Source organism: Bubalus bubalis, chromosome 7, assembly GCF_019923935.1.
Source record: "Bubalus bubalis isolate 160015118507 breed Murrah chromosome 7, NDDB_SH_1, whole genome shotgun sequence".
NCBI lineage: Eukaryota > Metazoa > Chordata > Mammalia > Artiodactyla > Bovidae > Bubalus > Bubalus bubalis.
Genome location: NC_059163.1, coordinates 17,976,448 through 17,997,406, shown reverse-complemented (window position 1 = coordinate 17,997,406; position 20,959 = coordinate 17,976,448). Strand labels below are relative to the sequence as shown.

Below are 20,959 nucleotides of genomic sequence, written 5' to 3'. Positions count from 1 at the left end.
AAAATTTATATAACTATTAATAATAGAACTATTAAATGCTTGAAAAAATTGGGAAAAAACTATAGTCTGATCATATATCAATATCTGAAATCTCATCTTATATTCATTCATGACATGGATCAAATACACAACATTCATAGTGCAACTGTATCATAATAAAATGGGAGAAGACCCCATAACCAGAGTTATCTCTCTGTCCGAAAGCAAAAATGTAGAGTGTCAATTCAAATCTTATGATTGTATGTGTTAAGTGTATTATATAAAACACTGTAACTAAACCTTGAAATACAAAGTTCTAATATCATTAACAAAACTAAACGATGTACCTGGGTGGAAAGGCTGTGTTTATGAAGCCCGCTTTCCTTTCGATTCCTTCTTGATCCCGTTAATTTGGAAAGACCAAAGCCACTGCTGACACGGGACAATTTGGATTGTGTGGTGGGCATTAAAGCTTCTCCTCTACTTATGCACTTCTTTTCATGGGCTACAGGATTAAAATTAAGAGTATTTTACAATTTCTCCATGTATTTACTCGCCTTACTTTTAGTACTTTGTCATCATAGTTACAAAGCACATTTCTGTAGTTATCAAAAGCATCTGTAAATGCTGTCTTAGATACGACATTTACTTATCTTGTGTAAGGATACCTGCTTAATAATTATTGTACTGGCTGGACGCACATCTGGGTGAAAACTCATAGCTCTGCAATGTTATGCAAATTTATTTTAACTGTCATCAATTTCTATGTTAATAACAATTCACAATGCCCTACCTAGAGTCTATGGTGTTGTGTATACTTTGGAATTTAAAAAGTTCTGGATTTTAAAAAGGTGATACGGTATGTATACTATATGTTATACAATAGCATCTGAGGATCTAGAGTAATAAACCATAATGAATAAAATAATAACTAATATTTCTGCAACAAAATGTATGAATATTCATGCCTAGTAGGAGAAACAAAGATAGGTTAGGTTTTGCCACCAAGTGAGTTCTGACATCAAATTAATAATAACATTTTGGATTTTTAGGGTTTTTGGCACTTTAGAATTATAGATAAGGGATATGGAGTCATAGCCAAGATGATGACCATACTGAAGTTGTGAGCAATATATTATTTACCATGCTCATAGATACCTTGATGTATAACACATCTCAGATTTAAAAAAAAGAAATCTAAGAAGAAAAGCTTAATTTCAGTATAATCATTCTGAAAGTGAAAGTGCTCAGTAGTGTCCAACTCTTTGCAACCCCATGGAATTCTCCAGGCCAGAATACTGGAGTGGGTAGCCTTTCCCTTCTACAGGGGATCTTCCCAACCCAGGGATCGAACCCAGGTTTTCCACATTGCAGGTGGATTTTTTACCAGCTGAGCCTCAAGGGAAGCCTGATACAATATAATCATTCTAGAATGGTCTATACTGTATTGATTTTCATTTCTACTGCCATCATAATATCCTTTGGGGAAAGTTTTAATTTCATATCTAAAGGGCACCCATATAGGACAGTCATGTGTAAGTCTCTTGGCCACATGGTATCTGTAAACGTTCTTACCTAGATGATTCTGCCAGCACTTCAAACTAGCTTCTTCGATGAGCGGCCTTGCTATAGCTATGTCCACGTGGCCTCTTTCATTCACAGGTAGAGTGACTTTGAAAAGCTCCTCCAAGACTTGTTTCTTACTATGAATTAATTCCGTCCAAACTCTGTTGACAGCTTTTATGAGAAGCTGACGCCCTAGGAAATGAAAAACAGCAAGTGATCAAAAATAATACAAAGGTAGTTAGTATTTTTTTAATTGTTTTACATCTAAGAATTTCAACTTAGATGTACAGTACTTAATCATCCAAAAAAAAAAAAAAAAAAAAAGGCTTCACATTATAGCCAGCTCAGTTAAAAAAAAAAAAAAGAAAGAAAATGATTACTCAGATAACCAAAAACGTGGTTGGCTACTTGGAAAATTTAAAGTAACTTTCTATTCAAGCAAAAAGAGTGCATTTTAATTTATAAAACTGGAAATCACATATACATTTTATTATCTAGCTTATATTGAAAGAGAAGAATATACTCCTCACTTAAAAGCAAATTTTAGATCTAAATATTGGGTTGGCTAAAAATTTCCCTTGGGTTTTTCCATACTATCCTATGGGAAAACCTGAACAAACTTTTTGGACAATTCAATATTTAAGTACACTCACTAATAAGTTAACTGTTCTTGAATAGTTTGCAAAAGGAAAGAAATAATAAACATTTTTAGAATTTTTACTATTAAATTCCATCTTACTTTGGACTACTGCTCTAGACCAGTCAATATCTGGCAAGCAGCAGGATCACTTGGGAGTTTAAAACAGATTGCTGGTCTCCACCTTCCAGAGTATCTGAGTACTGAGTACTCAGCAGATCTGAGTCAGACCAGAGAATCTGCTTTTCCAACAAGTTCCCAAATGATGCCAATGTTTCTAGTCTGAGCCCTTCACTTTGGGGACCAGTTTTCTAGACTTAGTTCCTTGGGCGGAAACAATCACTGGGATTCAAGAAATTTTAGTAAAATAACAGAACAAATTAATGCTTAAATGAATGAAAGAATAAGAACTGGACAAAGGATAAAATCATACGTAGAACGACCACACTATATTGCTGGAGAAACAAACACTTCTGTAATTATCTAATCTTTTCAACTGAACATTGTTGGAAACCAGAAATCAGTCCACCCGAAGACTTCAATGCATGGAACTTAACAAAATCAGTGGGAGAACTAGATTAAAAAAGAGAGGAAGAAAGAATAAAAATGGCAGTACTGACAACTTGTCTCAAGCAATATCTGCCTCTACTGTGATTGGCCTAATACTACCAATAGCTGGCTCTCTTAATGATAAGCACAATTTAGTGTTTGTGTTAGTACTTGTACAAATGTATCACCAAATTTTCCAGTGTTACTATGAAATGTGGAGGGCAAGCATTGTCAGTGGTTAGTGGTTTACCCATCCTAGCGTAAGGAGATACACAGCCAGCATGTCAGTGTATGTTGGTGGGTGTATTGGTATAGGATCAGGTATGCCCTACGGGGAGACAGATTGTCAATGTTGGCAGTTTCTGAAAGTTAGTTTTTTTGGCTGTATCTTAACACATTATCGACCGGGGGATTTTTGCAGAAACTAACGCCTGTGGTCAGTGATTTGTTATGTAAGTCAACACTGAAACATCTCTGGTCAATAATGTTTGGGTAACAAAAGATGTATTAATACATTTCTGGTTAATAAGCTTGTCAGAAATGAGTGTAGAGAAAGGTGTGGGGGGGAAATTGAGATAATTACCTTCACTAATATCTTGGCTGTAACCACCATCTGGTTCAATATCCGAGGGGATCATAATATGCCATGTAGTCATGCGGGCTTCTGCTTCCAGTCCAAATCCATCCACATTGCTAGAAAATTCCAGGCAGTTTAAATTCTATGAAGGAAATTATTGTAGCTGCAAACTGTAATGACTATTACTCTGCAGACACCAGTGAATGCTGGCTCTGTCACAAAGTTGCATTAATGGCAGACAGACATTCGGCAGACTCACAAAACAGAACTTCCAATTTATCACGGAAATGTCATTTTTAAGGAGTGATATCACAAATCCACTGGACTAAATGTAATTAAATTAAATTACAGCATTAAGATGAACATATTATTTCAGATGCTTTTTGATGACTATTAACATTTTTACCTAAAAATTGCAAAAAGTTCATTTATGAACGTTTTCCTCGTATGTCTGTGCTCCCTCTCCCATCTCTATGTCACCACTCTGTGCTCCAGGCAGCAGTGGAATACGCGCAGTTTCCTATGCACCGTATTCTTTTTCCCTCTGGGAAACCACAGAGGTGAACGCTTTCTTCTGATATCACTTTTCCTTGTTTTCTTGGGACAGTAAATTGCTCCTCAACCAGGTTCACGCTGTAACTCAGCAGGCGTCTCTCCCAGGCAGGCCACCTGGCACACGCGTTCTCCCTGAGCTCCACGCTTCTAGCAGAGCACTTAGCACATCTGACTGGCCGTGCTTAGTTACTGGTCCTCCCTCCTAGACTGCGAGCTCCAAGACCTGCCACAGGATCTGACTTACTCATATTTCTTCCCAGTCCCTAACTCAGTGCCTGGCCCTCAGAAGACACCAAAGAAATATCTGTCAAAACAATCAATGGAAAAATACTAACTTTACCCATATTGCATTTATTTACTGCATTCCTATCCTTTTACTCCTCTTCACCTCTGACAGCGTGTATCTAAATTACTTTAAAGTAAACAATCTTTTTAAAGTATATATGACATGTGATGAACAAAAAGAAAAAGGAAATTAAAGCAAAAAAAAAATCATTATCTCATTGCAAAAATTCAATACTTGTTTTTTACCTTCTCATGAAATTTTAAGTAAAACTGAGATTACAGAGAAAAGAAATGTTATCATCAAAGAAGTATTAATAAAATAAAGACCAGTTTAAACTGAACCTAAAAGTTACCTCCCAACATGCAGGTTAATGAGGCAGTGAGCCAGACAGCTGATGAATTCTTGGTCATGGTTTCCAGGGCCCAGGATCAAGTTCCTGTTGACAGTCAGGACCCTGAGAGAGTCAAGAAGGGCTACTTGCTGCGGGACGGTTTTGTGCGCCCGGGAGAACTGGTACAGGATGGTCCTGTTGAGGCAGTGATAGACTGCATCCAGTGACAACCCCTGGGATCTTCTCTTTGACTAGAGAAATGAGAGATACTTTACTTAGTAAAATGGAAAAAAACAAAAACAAACCCCAAAACCCTGCTTATCATTCACACATGAACATTTATTAGATTTACTGTGTACCAGACGCCATGCTAAGTACTGGGCTGCCGAGTTATTAACAAAAAAATACAAAGCACTTGATGTTATTAGGTTCTGAGCCCAAGAGACACATAAATGTGATGTCAGGAGATGAGTGCTATGTGTAAATAGACCTCCTGGTGAGGAGAGCTGCCAGCCCTCCTGGGAGTGAAGCAGCCTCCCTGAGAACACGAAGAAGTGCCAGCCAGATAGCGTCTCCTACCCACAAGTTTTGGCAGGGTGATCAGCATCTACTCAATTACACACAAAAATTACCAAAAACATTAGTAAAAACGTTGTCTGATGTTCTACTTTCATCTTACTTGAGAACTTTTCTCTGACTTACATACAAGTTTATTCTTAAATTCTTAGGTGACATGAAAGAACCTCTGCACCACATGCCAACAACACACGACAAGGGCCTTTCCTACTTGCTACATCGTGTGTTGAATGAGGTTTGTCGCTTGTGCCAAACCAGGCAAAGGCACCCCAGACAGGCAGTAAAATGACATTTTCAAAGAAATGGCTCCAATGGACTTTGTGCAGATTCAACTGCAAGAAGAGAATACTCCTTTAACAGCAAATCTTCATGTTCTGCAAACCTTTCATCATACTATGAAGATCTATCAAATCCTGTTAACATAAGGTCTTTAAACCAAAGTTATCCAGCTATGAGTGTAGCAAAGGGTGATGTCAGCAGGGAAGACAGTGAGAAGCCCACAGCTGGAGAGAAAGAGGATGCCAGGCCAGGAGGTAACGGGGAATGGTTATGATACAAAGGTTTTATTCACTTTCAATAAGCTGAGCTTCATATTAAATGTCAACATTCATTATCTTATTAGTTACAATTATTTCCAACAATTTTGACACCCAAGGAAAGTTTCTCAATAGGAAAACATGTACTCTACAGCTAATATGACAATGGATTACCTGTGCAATTAGTTGAATTATAAAATCTATAAGAAGTTTAGATTCTTTGTTGAACATGCCTTGCCAAAGCTTGTCCACCACACGTTGTGTGAAATAAAACACATTGTTCACCAATACCTGGTAGCTTCCTCCACTGGTGATAGGAAGAGATGCATCTTCTCCTAAATTCCAACAGGGAAAAAAAAAAATGTCTAAGAAAATGGATATCAACCAGCCCGAGACCAGACCCTTAAACAAGTCAGGTGAAGGAAAAATGAGTACACCTACTATAATCAGAAATAAGACTCCTAACTCTTATGGACCACTTGAAGCAAAATGATGTTCATGGCCAGAAGTCATGATAAATGTTGAAAGAGATACTTTCTGCAGGATAAAAATGTTATGGATGCAGACTGTGAACTTTCTATCTTATGACAGTCTGTGATAAGAAAACAGTTCTTCAACTTAAAGTCAGTGATAGATGGTCCCCCTTTGACAGAAAAATTGTCAGTTTATTAGCTGTAAATTGATACTGTATAACTAATAAAGGATAAAGGAAACCACTAAACTTTTTCTTTTTGAATATACCTTTAAGCACAACGAAGTAATTTTGGCAGAAGAGAGATCCAGAGGAATTACGAATAGCCAAGGGGTACCTTTTGCCCCCTCCAGGATCCTTATCAGCACTGTTTCACTTCCATAGCTGCCCCAGGGTCTTGAGTGTGCCTGCTGTGTACATACTGGCTCAAGGCTAATCCTCCTGGCTCTGCCTCCAATGGAGCCAGGAGAATTAAGCCCCTCCTTTCTAGAAATTTGAGTTTTTACTGATTGCAATTATTATTCCTGCCTAACTCTAAATTACTACATGATGCAAAACTTTTCATTGTGTGTCTTCATGTAGTAAAACTGATATTATATAAAGAACATTGATAACAGTTTTATTTCTAATTGTCTCCAGCTAGAAACTACTGAATGTCCATCAACAACAAATTGGATAAATTTATATATTCATATAAAAGAACATTACACAGAAATGAATGGACTCCTGCCACATGCAACTATGTGGATAAATCTCATGAACACAGTATTGGGTGTAAAAAGCCGGACTAAAGAGAATACATGTTGTGTGATCCTGTGTGGATAAGGTTCAAGGACAGGTGAAATGAATCTGCTGTTTTAGAAGCTGAGGCAGTGACTCAGAGACTAGTAATTGGGTCAAGGAGAGGGGAGTTTCTGCGGGTGCTGGTAGCACATTTCTATCATTTGTTCTTACAGAGGCATGTTGTCTGGGTGCTCATTCAGAGTGCTACATTTATAATTTGCTTGTTTGTAACAATACTACAATAAGTTAATTTTTTAAAGTATTAGCTAATTTATAAAAATAGAGCCTGTTCACATAATATGGTCTTAAAAACACTTTTTTCTCTTTCCTTGTCCCCTTCCTGCCACCTCTGAATGTACGAAAGTGGACAAGCAGCTTAAGTAGTCCTTGTTGCTGATCATTAAGGCCAGGTTCAAAGGAAAATACCAATATGATGGGAAAATGCACAGGAAAGAAGGAAAAAGATGAAGTTAAAACAGTGGTATACTTGGAGTTTAAATAAAGAAGGGAAGTGATTACCAGTATTTTTTAACAAAGTGAAGATAACATAATATTACCCAGTAAAACATCAGCTGCAAGCAAATGATCCATCACACTATCCAAAATGTAAGTCTGAAATTCTTTTTGCTGAGTTCTTGTCGATCTCTCAGGGGAAGCCTAAGTAATAAATTTTAGAATTAGAAACAGAACCAATTCAATGAAGGTAAGCCTCAACCATAGTTACATTACCATAGTCATATTTAAAAAAGCCCCTACTGGTAAGTAATAAAATATGTCATGAGGGATGGTATGTATGTGTATACTCTATTTTTCTGATCATAGATTAAAAAAAAAAATTGAACAGGCATATTGTCTTCTGAATCCATTCCTCCAAAAACAGTATTCTCAACATTTTGAGTATTTAATAAAATTTTCATATTTATTATTATAATCTCACTTTCAAAAGAAATCAGGCAATTTTTAATGATATACAGGTAAAATAAATCATAAGGCCATGTAAACAAACACAAAAGCTCAGGAATCTAGTAACTAAGAAGGTGAAGTCAATGGGGACAGGAGTATTTATATAAAAAATCAATTAAGCACACAATTTCACTTAGAGCTTCCTAGGGTCAAGAAGGAGGAGAAAAAACGATTTACAAAGCTTTTTAATATCTATAAAATATTTTTTTAAAAAACCACACTAGTTAGCCAGCAAGGATGTTTTCCTAGATGGTTCTGAAAAGAATGTTCTCTGTGGGTTTTTTTTATAAAGTGGACAATGAACAACTCAATAGGTAATACCTTTGATAATGGTTTTATATAGTACAAAGATGATTTTTAAAATTATTGTGAATAAAAGCTTAGGGCATGAAGCTTAACTATAGTTCTCTGATGGCATTTCTCTAGGTAATTAGGGTGATACAATCCAGGTGCATAACTTTCAGAACTCTAACCCGAGAGGTGGCAAAGCTCGGGGAACACAGGGATGAAAGGTAGGAGAGATCCTTTTGTTATTCTCTCAAATGTCAGTCCTGGTAGTTGGCTTTGGACAGGAGGTAGATATGGAACCATTCAATAAAGTGACATGAAGTTGTTTCTTAAAAGGAGATCTGGATTTGTAGTTATAAGCAGAGGCGTGATGCTTTGCCAATGAAATTAAAGAATCTATTTCTTCTTGCACAGACTGGTCTGGGACTATGTTTATAACCATGACACGAAAGTGGGCTACAGAACACTGTTTTGCTTTATGTATTTAAAATTAAAATATGCTCTATTGGGGGAAAAAACCCATTTCTTTCTATTCTGATTTTCAAAGCGATCCTAATAAAGGTTTTTAAAAAAAGTAGTTAAAATCGGAATTCTATATTCAGATCAAAGATATTATTCTAAGGATTCAAAAACCAACCAAAGTTTTAACAAATGTTTCTCTGTTTTTGTGGTAAAACACATTTATCCAGTTTTAAAATAACAAAATATGGGCCAAGTAACAGTTAAACGAATATTAGTGCTTAGGAGTTTGGTTTGGCAAGAGAGTAATCTGGGAAAAAGCAAAGGTCATGTCATGTTGTTTTTAATCTTAATCCATTTTCCTGTGCAGCTGAACAGACAGCAGGCGAGCTGGGGCCAAGGCCAGCCCATTCCTCAGGCTGAGAGGCCTTGAAGACCTGACCCCTGCCGAGGGAAGGGGAAGTAAAGACACTGAAGTGATAAGCAGAAGACGGATGAGTCTATGAGGACTATCTTTTAATCAGATTAGAGGCCATTCACAGCAGGATTTTAATACCCCTGAAGTCAGCAATACTTATTCAGGATTATAATCAACTCAATGTGGCTAATGAGAAAGTAAGAGTGAGTAGAGTTTATATAGCCTTAATTAACAAGAGAAAGTTTTGGAGTCTGTAAAACAGGGAACATAGTACAAAGAGAAGTAGCTTGATCTGTCAACAATATTTATTTTTACTTCATTAAAAAGTATTCTACAAGGATTTAAGGCTGGCTCAGTTACCACTAGGGCTTCCCAGGTGGCGCTAGTGGAAGAGAATCCACCTGCAAATGCAGGAGACATAAGAGACACAGGTTCCATCCTGGGGTCTGAAGGAGGATCTGACCCTGGAGGAAGAAATGTTAACCCACTCCAGGATTCTTGCCTGGAAAATTCCATGGACAGAGGAGCTTGGCGGGCTACAGTCCATGGGCCACGAAGAACTGAACACAGGTGAGCAACTGAGAACAATCACCAAAAGGTATTTAATTGTCTGCTCACTGAAGCTGTGTCATGAATGATCATGACCCAGAATCAACTCTGTTCTTGGTTCTAACCTCCAAGCTCGAACTGAGGCTCACAGCAGCCTAACTTTGAAAGGATTTAAAACTTTGTGAGTGCATGCATAGTTCTCTCCATTTTTATTTAAACAATTCTCTGAACACAATTATGTGCCAGACACTGCTTAGTTTTATGTACCTTATCTCATTCTGCAAAATAACCTTTTGAAGTACATACTATCATCTCCACTTTTGAGATGAGGTAACTGAGGCTTAGAGTGGTTAAGTCAGTTGGTCAAGTCAAAACTAGGTTTCAAAGCTCAGTTTCTTTGATGCCAAAGTTCATTGCTTTACTTGCCCTACTCTTCCAGCCCTACTGAAAATTTCCAAATTGAAGTTAACAGATGTACAACAAGAGCAGCTCTGCTATGATCTCTCTGTCGTGGTTTTCCAGATAAGCCTGGTTGGCTCACCAGACAACCAGGATGAATTCAGCGCAGAACGAAGCACTGTGGTCTGCTCTGGCCTCTGGCTGTCAGATCTATCTTCCCAGAGGAAACACAAAGCCAGCCAATAACATCTGTCTTCAAAGAATCAAAGCCCCCTTTCTGAGGCCTGGGGACGCCAGGCAGAATCTTCCTGGACACAGGCCAGACAGCCCACATGCGTCTGTGGCCCACGGCTGAGAGCACTGTGGCTTGGGGAGGAAGACCTTGAGTGTTCCGTACTGTCTCTGTAATGGGCTGGAGCCATCAGAGGAGCCTGAGCTTTGTCATCCTGACTGCAGTGTTCCTCTTCACTGGCTTCTCTTCTCTCAGGTATTTTATAACAGTGCCTGCCTACTTTTCCACTTTGCAGGGGGATAGGGGTGGGGGTGGGGGTTGTTTATTGCTCTGCAGTCACATGGCTTTCACTCTGATGTGAATGGGGAGGTCTTTAAGAAGATGGCAGGAGCAGAAAGCAGTGAACTCCGCTTCACTATCTTTCTTTCTTTTAGGTCTGTATGGGTACTTTATGACTGTTCTCAGGTACTTTCCTTCCATGGCCACGTGCAACAAATTCCTGTGGCCCTCCATGAGACCTGGTTGTTCAGACAATAAAGAATCTGTCTGCAATGCCCAAGGCTCGAGAGTTTGATCCCTGGATGAGAAAGATCCCCTGGAGGAGGGCATGGCAATGCACTCCAGTATTCTTGCCTGGAGAATTCCATGGATAGAGGAGCCTGGCAGGCTACAGTCCATGGGGTTGCAAAAGAGTTGGACTCGACTGAGCGACTCACACTTCCACTTTCTCCACGAGATGCCTGGTGGTGACAGCAGAGGACACTGGGGAAGACGAGCTAGGGAAGAGCAGCTGGAGGCCCAGGTACAAGACAACACAGGCCACTTGGTTTCTGAGTAAGTCTTAAGTGCCAGGCACTGTGTTATGAATCTTAAACGGATCATCTTATTTAATTGTCACTATGATCCTCAGAGACAGATTCTATTTTTATACTATTCTTTATGTGTGTTCCAACAAAACTTTATTTATAAAGGCAGGCTAGATTTAACCCACGGGATACAGCTTGCAGATTAGGAAGTGCTTCCTAAATGTTAACATGTACACAAATCACCTGGAAATCTCATATACTATTTTAAAGGTGGGCAAACTAGAAGGGATGAAGAGAACTGAGCTGAGTCAAGGTTACACAGCTAAAAGCAGCATGTTTAATTTCTCAAAATAGTTTTGCTGGGTGATTTACCTATCATTTATTTAACTCTCACAGCAATCACCTGGGGGAGACAGTATATAATATCATTCTTCAGAGGATGAATTTGGCTTGGTGAGATTAAAATGTTTATATAATAAACATCAGGGCCAGAATTCAAACCAGGCTTTGCTACACCACCACACCACCTCCCTTGTATTTGACCTCACTCACACTGTGGCCCGTCTAGATGAATGCAGATCTTTTCTTTTTCTAGACTGCTAATGAAGATAATTTCACACATTCTTTTGTAGATGTAGTGAAATAAGCAGGTACTCTTGTGATAAAATCCCAAATAATCTTAAGACTGAAAATAGCCTGGCATGAGCATATCAGACTGAAAATCAGTTGGTTCAAACCCCTTCTTCCATGAAGGTAAATGGCAAGTGTGTAGTATAATTCTCTTCTTGAACTTCTTCAGAGATAAAGACTTCACAATCCTTACATTAAAAATCATGACTGTAACTTATTTTTTCACACTATGGGAAAACAGGGAGTGCAATATTCTTTTCACCAACTATTTTTTGTATGTGTATTCTGTGTGTGTTAGATTTGAAGCATAAATTTTAAGAAGTATAATTTTTTTCTCTGTAAAGGTCTTATGCTGTTTTTAAAAGAAAAAATTTATTTATTTAGCTGCACCAGGTCTTAGTTGCGGCATATAGGATCTAGTTCTACGTATGACTAAGTCAAACCTGGGTCCCCTGCATTAGGAATACAGAATTTTCACCACTAGACCACCAGGGAAGCCCCTAAAAGCATGTATTTTAAAAGCAAATTTATATATCTTTTATTGGATAGTATCGTATCTTGTTTGGGAAAGGCCAGGGATGTAGTTGTAGGTAAATGATTCAAAATTACTTAAAGAACAAATCAAGACACTGAGCTAATTTTTTGAGAGATAAAAGGACACATGAAAGTTGGCCCCTAACTTTAAGGAGCTAATGATCTATTTGGGAAATTCAACCTTGACACTCCCTGGTTCTTCCTAAAACATCATCCTACCACCCCTGACACCCTAATGCAATCAGATACAATTCCACTATAGGGCAAATTAGTGACCGCAATAATGAGACTGTTACCTCGAAGTTAATACATGCCATATCAAGCTTTTCTCACTGAAAAATACAGAAAAACTAAAATAAGAGACAATTACATAATTTATCAACTGATAGTTAGCTATTAGGATTCCTACAAGACTGATACACAGAGTACATCATGAGAAAGGCTTGCCTGGATGAAGCACAAGCTGGAATCAAGATTGCAGGCAGAAATATCAATAACCTCAGATATGCAGAGGACACCACCCTTATGGCAGAAAGTGAAGAGGAACTCAAGAGCCTCTTGATGAAAGTGAAAGACGAGAGTGAAAAAGTTGGCTTAAAGCTCAACATTCAGAAAACGAAGATCATGGCATCTGGTCCCATCACTTCATGGCAAATAGATGGGGAAACAGTGGAAACAGTTGCTGACTTTATTTTTCTGGGCTCCAAAATCACTGCAGATGGTGACTGCAGCCATGAAATTAAGACGCTTACTCCTTGGAAGGGAAGTTATGACCAACCTAGATAGCATATTAAAAAGCAGAGACATTACTTTGCCAACAAAAGTCCGTCTAGTCAAGGCTACGGTTTTTCCAGTAGTCATGTATGGATGTGAATTGGACTATAAAGAAAGCTGAGTGCTGAAGAATTGATGCTTTTGAACTGTGGTGTTGGAGAAGACTCTTGAGAGTCCCTTGGACTGCAAAGACATCCAACCAGTCCATCCTAAAGGAAATCAGTCCTAAATATTCATTGGAAGGGCTGACGCTGAAGCTGAAACACCAATACTTTGGCCACCTGATGCAAAGAGCTGACTCACTTGAAAAGACCCTGATGTTGGGAAAGACTGAGGGCAGGAGGAGAAGGGGACGACAGAGGATAAGATGGTTGGATGGCATCACCGACTCAATGGACATGAGTTTGGGTAGGCTCTGGGAGTTGGTGATGGACAGGGAGGCCTGGTGTGTTGCAGTTCATGAGGTTACAAAAAGTTGGACATGACTGAGCGACTGAACTGACAAGACTGATAGTGTTATTACTGGATGTACACACTTACCCCATTTCTTCTACATACATGTATCTTATTTTTTGGCTCGGTTATGCTTTATTATACCTCTTCTGAACTTTATTCTGTTATTTCATGATAAACATTTTATTTTGCATAAAATGCTTCACATTCTTACCCCAGGCACTAAAATACTAGCCATCTCTTTTCTTATTTTTAGTTTCCAAAGAGGACAAGTTCTACCAGGCATGCTTGTCCACATGAATTATTGATGAAATCAATTATTTTCCTGCCAATATTAAACACTGTGGTCCTGGTTAAAATGCTTAGCATGACTGTTATCTAAATTATACTAGTGATTTCTTTTAATAGATCAAGCTGAGATATTTCTACATGAATAAGATAAAACATCTGCTGGAGTTTTAAAGTTTCAAATAAAAAATTAACTGTTTTCTCTTCACCAGTAGAGGGAGAAGAGAAAGTGCAGGGTCAGTTGTCAAACAATTGTCAGCAGCATGCAGGAAGTTTTTCAGAAAGAAAAGCAGTTAGTCTTTTGCACTGAAATCTTTCACGAAACACTATTTTCAGAGCCCTTGCATGTACTGCTTGACCCTGTTTAATATGCACTGGCCAAAAGAATGAATGAATAAGCAACTAATTATATCTTAGATTCCCTTCTGTGATTTTTAAATTTCTCTTTGAGATTTTCCTATATGAACATTTGGTTTTCAGGGATGGTCAACTTCTAGAACCAGCAGTGTGGCCACTTAGGGTTTGTTTTCTGAAACATCAGCTAGTTCTTATCAAGAGAATGAACAAGTGCAAGGACTAAATGTGTGTGTCCCCTCCCCTCAAATTCGTAAGTTATGCCCTAACTCTCAATATGATGATATTATAAGGTAGGGCTTTCTGGAGGTAATTAGGTTTAGATGAGCCATGATGCATGCATGCTTAGTTGCTAAGTCACGTCTGACTCTTTGCGACCCCATGGACTGTAGCCCTTCAGGATCCTCTGTCCATGGGGATTCTCCAGGCAAAAATACTGGAGTGGGCTGCCATTTCCTTCTCCATGGGATCTTCCAGACTCAGGGAATGAACCCGTGTCTCCTGTGTCTCTTGCATTGGCAGGTAGATTCTTTACCACTGAGCCACCTGGGAAGCCCTGAGAAGCCCCCTGGGAAGCTCTGGGAAGGCCATGAGGGTGGATCCCCCATGAGGGGACTCAAACCCTTATAAGAAGATGAAGAACCACCTGAGCTCTTTCTCTGCCCTGTGAGAGCACGGCAGCCGTCAATAAGCCAGGAAGAGCACCCTCACCATGACCTGACCAAGCTGGTGGCAGCCTATGTCAGACTTCTCAGTCACCAGAACTGTGAGAAATAACTGCCTGCCATTGAAGCCACCCAGTTTTGGGTAGTTTGTTATAGCAGCCTGAGTTTAGATACCAAGCAACCTACACATTTTCTGCCTTGAGGAAAAATTTAAAAAGTGCACATTGAGCACCATGTTTTAAGCCCCATAGGACACTGAAAGCAGTAATACCGGAAGTGATACATAAGACAGACTGAAGTAGGGAGTTAACAAGCTGAGGAGACGATGCTGCTGTATGAGACTAGGGGGGAAGCAGCTGGAACACTAGGGTCCCTGGGCCAAACTCAGCCTATGCGAGTTCTTGTATATAAAGTTTTATTGGAACACAGCTATGCTCACTCATTTATGTATTGCCTATGGCTGCTTTTCTAACTGCAATGGTGGGTTAAGTAGTTGTTAGACACTGTATGGCCCATAAATCTAAAAATATTTGCTATTTGGCCCCTTACAGGAAAAGTTTGTCGATTCCTGGTCTAGGGAAAGGGCAATAAAGGACTGGATTACGGACATGCAGGGACTTAGCTGGCAGTGCAGTGGTTAAGACTTCACCTTCCATCGGAGAGGGTGCAGGTTCAATCCCTGGTCTGGGAGCTAAGACCCCACATGTCTTCCAGTCAAAAACCCAAAACATAAAACAGAAGCAAAACTGTTTTAAATTCAGTAAGACTTTAAAAATTGTCCACATTAAAAAAATCTTTAAGAAAAAAAGGACATGCCAAGGGGAACAGAAAGAAGAGAAACAAACTGATAGTATATACATTAGCACACTTGGGATTAAAAAATTCCCATAGCCCATGATATGTTCTGCCTTTACAACCCAGAGGAATTAGAAATCTGAAAGGTATTTGGCATAAAACTTGCTTGGCTATTAATGCCCTCACTATAAAAACAATTTAAGAGGTGTACATGCATCTCTTTGTCTTTACCTCCAACAAAAGATCAATCAGTGGAGTCTGCTTGCTGGCAGGCGTAAGACAGAGGTTGTCTATTATTAAGACCCGCATGAAGTCGAAAACAAATTTCTTAGCTGGGTGATTGGTCAGGTATGTCTTGACGCCCACGTTGCAGTACTCTGATTGGCTTCTGTTCATCCCTGTGTCTGCTGCAAAGGCTTTAAATTCTTCAGCTGGAGATCCAACTTCATCATCGAGATCAGTCACCTAATAAAATCAAGAGGAAACGTACCCTAGTCGCATTCAAATTCATTTGGTATTTTTACTTCCATGTTTCCTAAAAACCAAACTGTAGCACCAACAGCATTTTGCTTCAACATTAACGTCCTATGAAGCTATTAAACACATCGCATAGTTCACTTGGCTTTACTCAGATACTCCTATCAGGGAGGTAATCGGACACCATAGATCATGATTACTCAACACACATTCTTTCTAATATCAAGCTACTGACTGGCCGCTAACCATATAACTGCTTTATGCTGAATTTTTATCTCTACTGTGGATAACTGCCCTTGAAATAAATTAAATAATAAAATGAGAAGGACTATTTTATGTGCACATTATAAAACATACCTACTGAGAAGCCAAGTGTTACAGAATTTCAGATGAAGATCTGGCATACTAATGAGTGAACCCAAGGGCTGATCTATTTTTTAGGTTAAAAAAACAAGCAAATAAATGAAACAAAACAATAACAAAACTAGTACCAATTTTGAGTCAACAGAAAAAGAAAGGTCAAGAAGACAGATTATAAGATGCTGACAAGGAAAAAACACTGCGCTATTACTAAAATCCTGTTTTTACCAAAAGTGTGGATTTTAAAGTTATAAACAAGCCACAGTATTAAGGTCATGTGCTATACTTGTCTTTCTCCTAAAAATTCCCACAATTTTTAGCATGAGTATTTATTTCATCTTTTTACATGAAGAAGAAATTAGTATGAGGAAGGTACTTTATTCCAGGGTCTAGAGTAAGTAGGAGAAAAAGGAGGAAACATCATGAAATTCTGAAGTCCCATGGAGGAATAACTGTCTTTTGGGTTTGTTTTAAAGGACAAAAGAAGTATCTATATGATACACGTATTAGCCGCTCGGTCACGTCCGACTCTGCGATATCAATGACTGTAGTCCATTGTAGCCTGCCAGGCTATTCTGTCTATGGGATTCTCCAGGCAAGAATACTGGAGTGGGTTGCCATTTCCTTCTCCAGGGGATCTTCCCGACCCAGAGATAGAACCTAGGTCTTCTGCATTGCAGGCAGATTCTTTACTGTCTGAGCCACCAGGGAAGCCCATATGATATATGAGTAGTCTAATAACTTTCTACTAAGTTAGTGCAAAATATGAAAAATAACAGTTGAACAAAATGGAAAAAGTTGAACAGAAAGGACAAGCATGCATTTCATTTCTTATAAAGACAACCAAATCGTGTAATTAGTTTGTAAAGACTAAATCCAGGAGATGCCGAATTCCCAAAATAAATGAAGTGCAAATAAATTTGGTCCTATTAGAGCTCTGTAATCTGAGTTCACAACACTACAGCTATTGTCACATATAAAAAGAAATAGATCAACAGCTACATGAAGAGGAAAGTCACTCATGAGAGACTTACAAGAATATGGTAAATAAGAACAGGAAGTAGCATTCACTGCTGAAATTTTAGGGGAAGCAGAAGAAGGTGTGTCTTGAGACAGACACTAGATAATGATACAAGAGGTGGAGCAGAAAGTTACAAAACTATAACAGTCAGAAACTTAAAAGATTGGCCAAAAAAAAAAAAATCTGCTAACGATTGGAGCAGACTAATTCCAATTTTGACATTTTTCTCCCTTTTTCCTACCATTTCTGAATAAGGGCGGATGTTGAAGGGGAAGACCGTGGCTGCCAGTGCACACAGGAAATCAGGGTTCATCCACATGGAGGCCAGGTCCGGGACATTGTGATACAAGTATCTGAAGAACTGCATCAGGGTCACAGGATACTCCCGGAGCCAAGATCCCTCTTCTTCTGATTGCCAAGGCTGCCAGGGGACAGGAGAGGAGACAACACGTTAGCGTCACTGACATTGCTACAAGTTACTCACTACTCTTCTAAAACTTGATATACCAATGGTCCAGAACTCTCATAAACCATACACAGGGGTAAACACACAGGCCAACAAATCGGGAAATAAGCTAAAACAAAGGCAACACCCCTAGAAACCGAGAGGATGTTTTTCCATTCACTGGGGTACTCACACTGGGCTTCTCTGATAGCTCAGATGGTAAAGCATCTGCCTGCAATGCAGGAGGCCAGGGTTCAATCCCTGGGTTGGAAGATCCCCTGGAGAAGGGAATGGCAACCCACTCCAGTATGCATGCCTGGAGAATCCTATGGACAGAAGAGCCTGGTGGGCTACAGTCCATGGGGTCGCAAAGAGTCAGACACAACTGAGTGACTAACACTGGACTGGGGTACTCACAGCTCAGTAACTGGAGTCAATGGTTTTGATTATTCAGCGCTATCAATATGAAGGTGGTGGGTGCCAACAGTGGCTGTATTACCATCAAAGTTGCCCCATCCTCCATCGTGCCACAGAGCAAGGAGTAAGATGAAACGGGGAGTTACTTCACCCTTTGAGCCTCACACTGTCATATAAAAAATGAGAACAGTGTTCTTAACCATTATGCAACTGTGATACTGTGATTTATAGTAAGAAATATATATTTAATCTTTGCCCATTTCAGGCACAGAGATCCTCAAACTCTTGGCATTTCCTAAGTGATAAGAGACATAAATGTGTCTTTTTGTTCAAGATGGTGGTGGTGGTTTAGTAGCCGTTCTCTCGTTTCTCAAGACCAGCATTCCATGTGGGGACAAACATGCAGGCTGACGTCTTGACTTGTGTTGTGTCCAGCTTTTGTGACCCTAAGGACTGTAGCCTGAAAGGCTCCTCTGTCCATGGGATTTCCCAGGCCAGAATACTGGATCGGGGTGCCATTTTGTCCTCCATTTGTTCATTATAAGGAGCCCTTTTCAATCACACTTGAATTTAGGTTGATGGGCTCTTGCCAGGGGAACCAACCATGTGATTGGAAGGTTGGAAATTAACCTAGTCTGCTCCTTCACAGCCTACAGGGAAGAAGAGTTCAATCACCAGTGACCAATGACTTTAATTAATGTCTATGTAATGAAGGCTCCATAAAAAGTCAAAATTCATGGGTTTTAGAGAGCTTCCGGACTGGTGGACACAGGGAGGTGCTGGGAGAAGAGCAAGTAGGAGAAGGCGTGGAGCTCCATTTCCCTCCCCACCTTGCCGTATGCCTCTCTTCCAGCTGGCTGTTCTGGAGTTACCTTTTGTAATACACTGGTAATCTGGCAAGTAAAATGTTTTCCTGAGACACAGGAACCTGTGATTTATAACTGGTAAGTCAGAAGCACAGGTAACAACCTGGACTTCTGACTGGCATTTGAAGTGGGGCAGGATTGGTGGAGGCGGGGCAGGGGAGTATCTTACGAGACTGAGCCCTTAACCTGTGGAACTGGATGCTATATCCTGGCAGATAGTGTCAGAACTGAACTGAATGGTGGAACACCCAGCTACTGGGGCAAAATCTTCTATATACTTGGTGACCTGAAGTGTCAGAAGTAAAGCAGTGCTGTAGAAGACTGAGTAAAAGAGACACACGGGAGTTTTGTTTTCCTTAAAAGCATTACCACAATAACAATGATGATGATGTTATAAAAAAAGACAGAAGACTCTATATGAACAATGTTTATCTTCTGATACTTGCCCAGAGAGTCTTCTTTTTCAGCTTAGATTTTTATAATTGTTTATGAATAAAAACCAAAACCAGAATCCCAAAGTATTCTAAATTAACACATTTAAGAGCAATGTTCTTTTCTTAGATTGCATAAGAACAGTTTTGACTAAAATCAGATTTTTCAGGTACTTGTAATCCAAAGAGTCTAGTTAATAATTCCTTTTACAATGTGATCCTGAATTTTGTAAGAAAAAAAATTAAATCATTATTCACAGCATTCCTATGAGAGATATGAACATAAATTTTGTCATTTACTCTTTCAGTGCTTCATATCTAAGTTAGAAATAACTAAAAGAGAAAATGAAAACACTAAGTAAAACTTGCACTGATAACATTTTGAGCCTCTAAATAGAAGTGATTTTAAAAGTTCAAGTCCCACTGGGACGACCCAGAGGGATGGAATGGGGAGAGAGGAGGGAGGAGGGTTCAGGATGGGGAACACATGTATACCTGTGGCGGATTCATTTTGATATTTGGCAAATCTAATACAGTTATGTTAAGTTTAAAAATAAAATAAAATTAAAAAAAAAAAAATAAAAGTTCAAGTAACATATTGTTGCAATTGCATGTAATACAGTATATATTTATTATATAAATGTATACACTGAAATATGTGTTTTATAGCACTAACAGCATCAGTTAACACTTAATAAAATGCTTGTATTCTATACCAGGTACACTTGTAAGCACTTTGTGTACATGTTAACTCATAAATCCTCACAAGAGTCCTAAGAGGTAACTTTTATCCTCATTATCACTTCATACATAAGAAAACTGAGGCACATGAGGTTAGTATGTCTGGAGGATCAGAGTTGGGATGTTGAATCCAGCTCCTGAGTTCAGGATCTTAACAACTGCACGGTCTGTCCTTACACTAAATAAAACAGAGGGGGTGAGGTTCCAGAGACCACGTAGTAAATAAAGACTTAGGTTTAAAGACTTAGGTTACCAAAGGATTCCCCTACTATAAAGGAATCCCAGGCAGGAGGAATTACTGACAGGTGTCAGCATCTCTGAGGACTTACTGAATTCAGCATACTTCGGAGCATGCCCAGTAACAAAAAAGCAGCTTCTGTGCACACATTGTGGATAGACGAGACCACGGTTCCACTGGAGGCAGGAACTCCAAAGATAAAGGTCCAGATGGAATCTAAATCAAACTGCAGAGGTGAAAGCGAATCAGGATTAGGTACTGTCAATTTTTCTCGGTAGAGACTCTCACTAGTTCTAATGTTCTAAAATTTCTTTGAAATTATTTTCTTTCAAAGTGAGCAATGAAGAAGAGATAGAGACTTAATGCTCTTCCCTCCTATGTTTTAAAACTCATTTTCACATTTACAAGACAAAGTGAATCTTATGCATCAGTGTCCTAGTTATCTACCTTAAAAACATCCTTTTCTTTTTTTCCTAAGGAAAATAATTAGCTAGGTGATGAAATTAAAG

The 20,959-nt window shown here is 39.0% G+C and overlaps 1 protein-coding gene across 7 annotated transcripts in view; it reads right to left on the bottom strand.

The window, feature by feature from the left end:
* WDFY3 (WD repeat and FYVE domain containing 3) overlaps nt 1-20,959 on the bottom strand; it is a 287,453-nt gene that overhangs the window by 69,330 nt on the left and 197,164 nt on the right. For all 7 annotated transcript variants that reach the window (XM_044945700.1, XM_044945697.1, XM_044945695.1 and 4 more), the window contains 9 exons: nt 20,542-20,676; nt 17,554-17,733; nt 15,686-15,919; nt 7,405-7,504; nt 5,767-5,927; nt 4,502-4,731; nt 3,315-3,424; nt 1,555-1,737; nt 327-484 (listed from right to left, as the gene is read on the bottom strand). In XM_044945700.1, the coding sequence (XP_044801635.1) occupies nt 327-484; nt 1,555-1,737; nt 3,315-3,424; nt 4,502-4,731; nt 5,767-5,927; nt 7,405-7,504; nt 15,686-15,919; nt 17,554-17,733; nt 20,542-20,676 (1,491 nt within the window). The remainder of the gene's footprint in view (nt 1-326; nt 485-1,554; nt 1,738-3,314; nt 3,425-4,501; nt 4,732-5,766; nt 5,928-7,404; nt 7,505-15,685; nt 15,920-17,553; nt 17,734-20,541; nt 20,677-20,959) is intronic.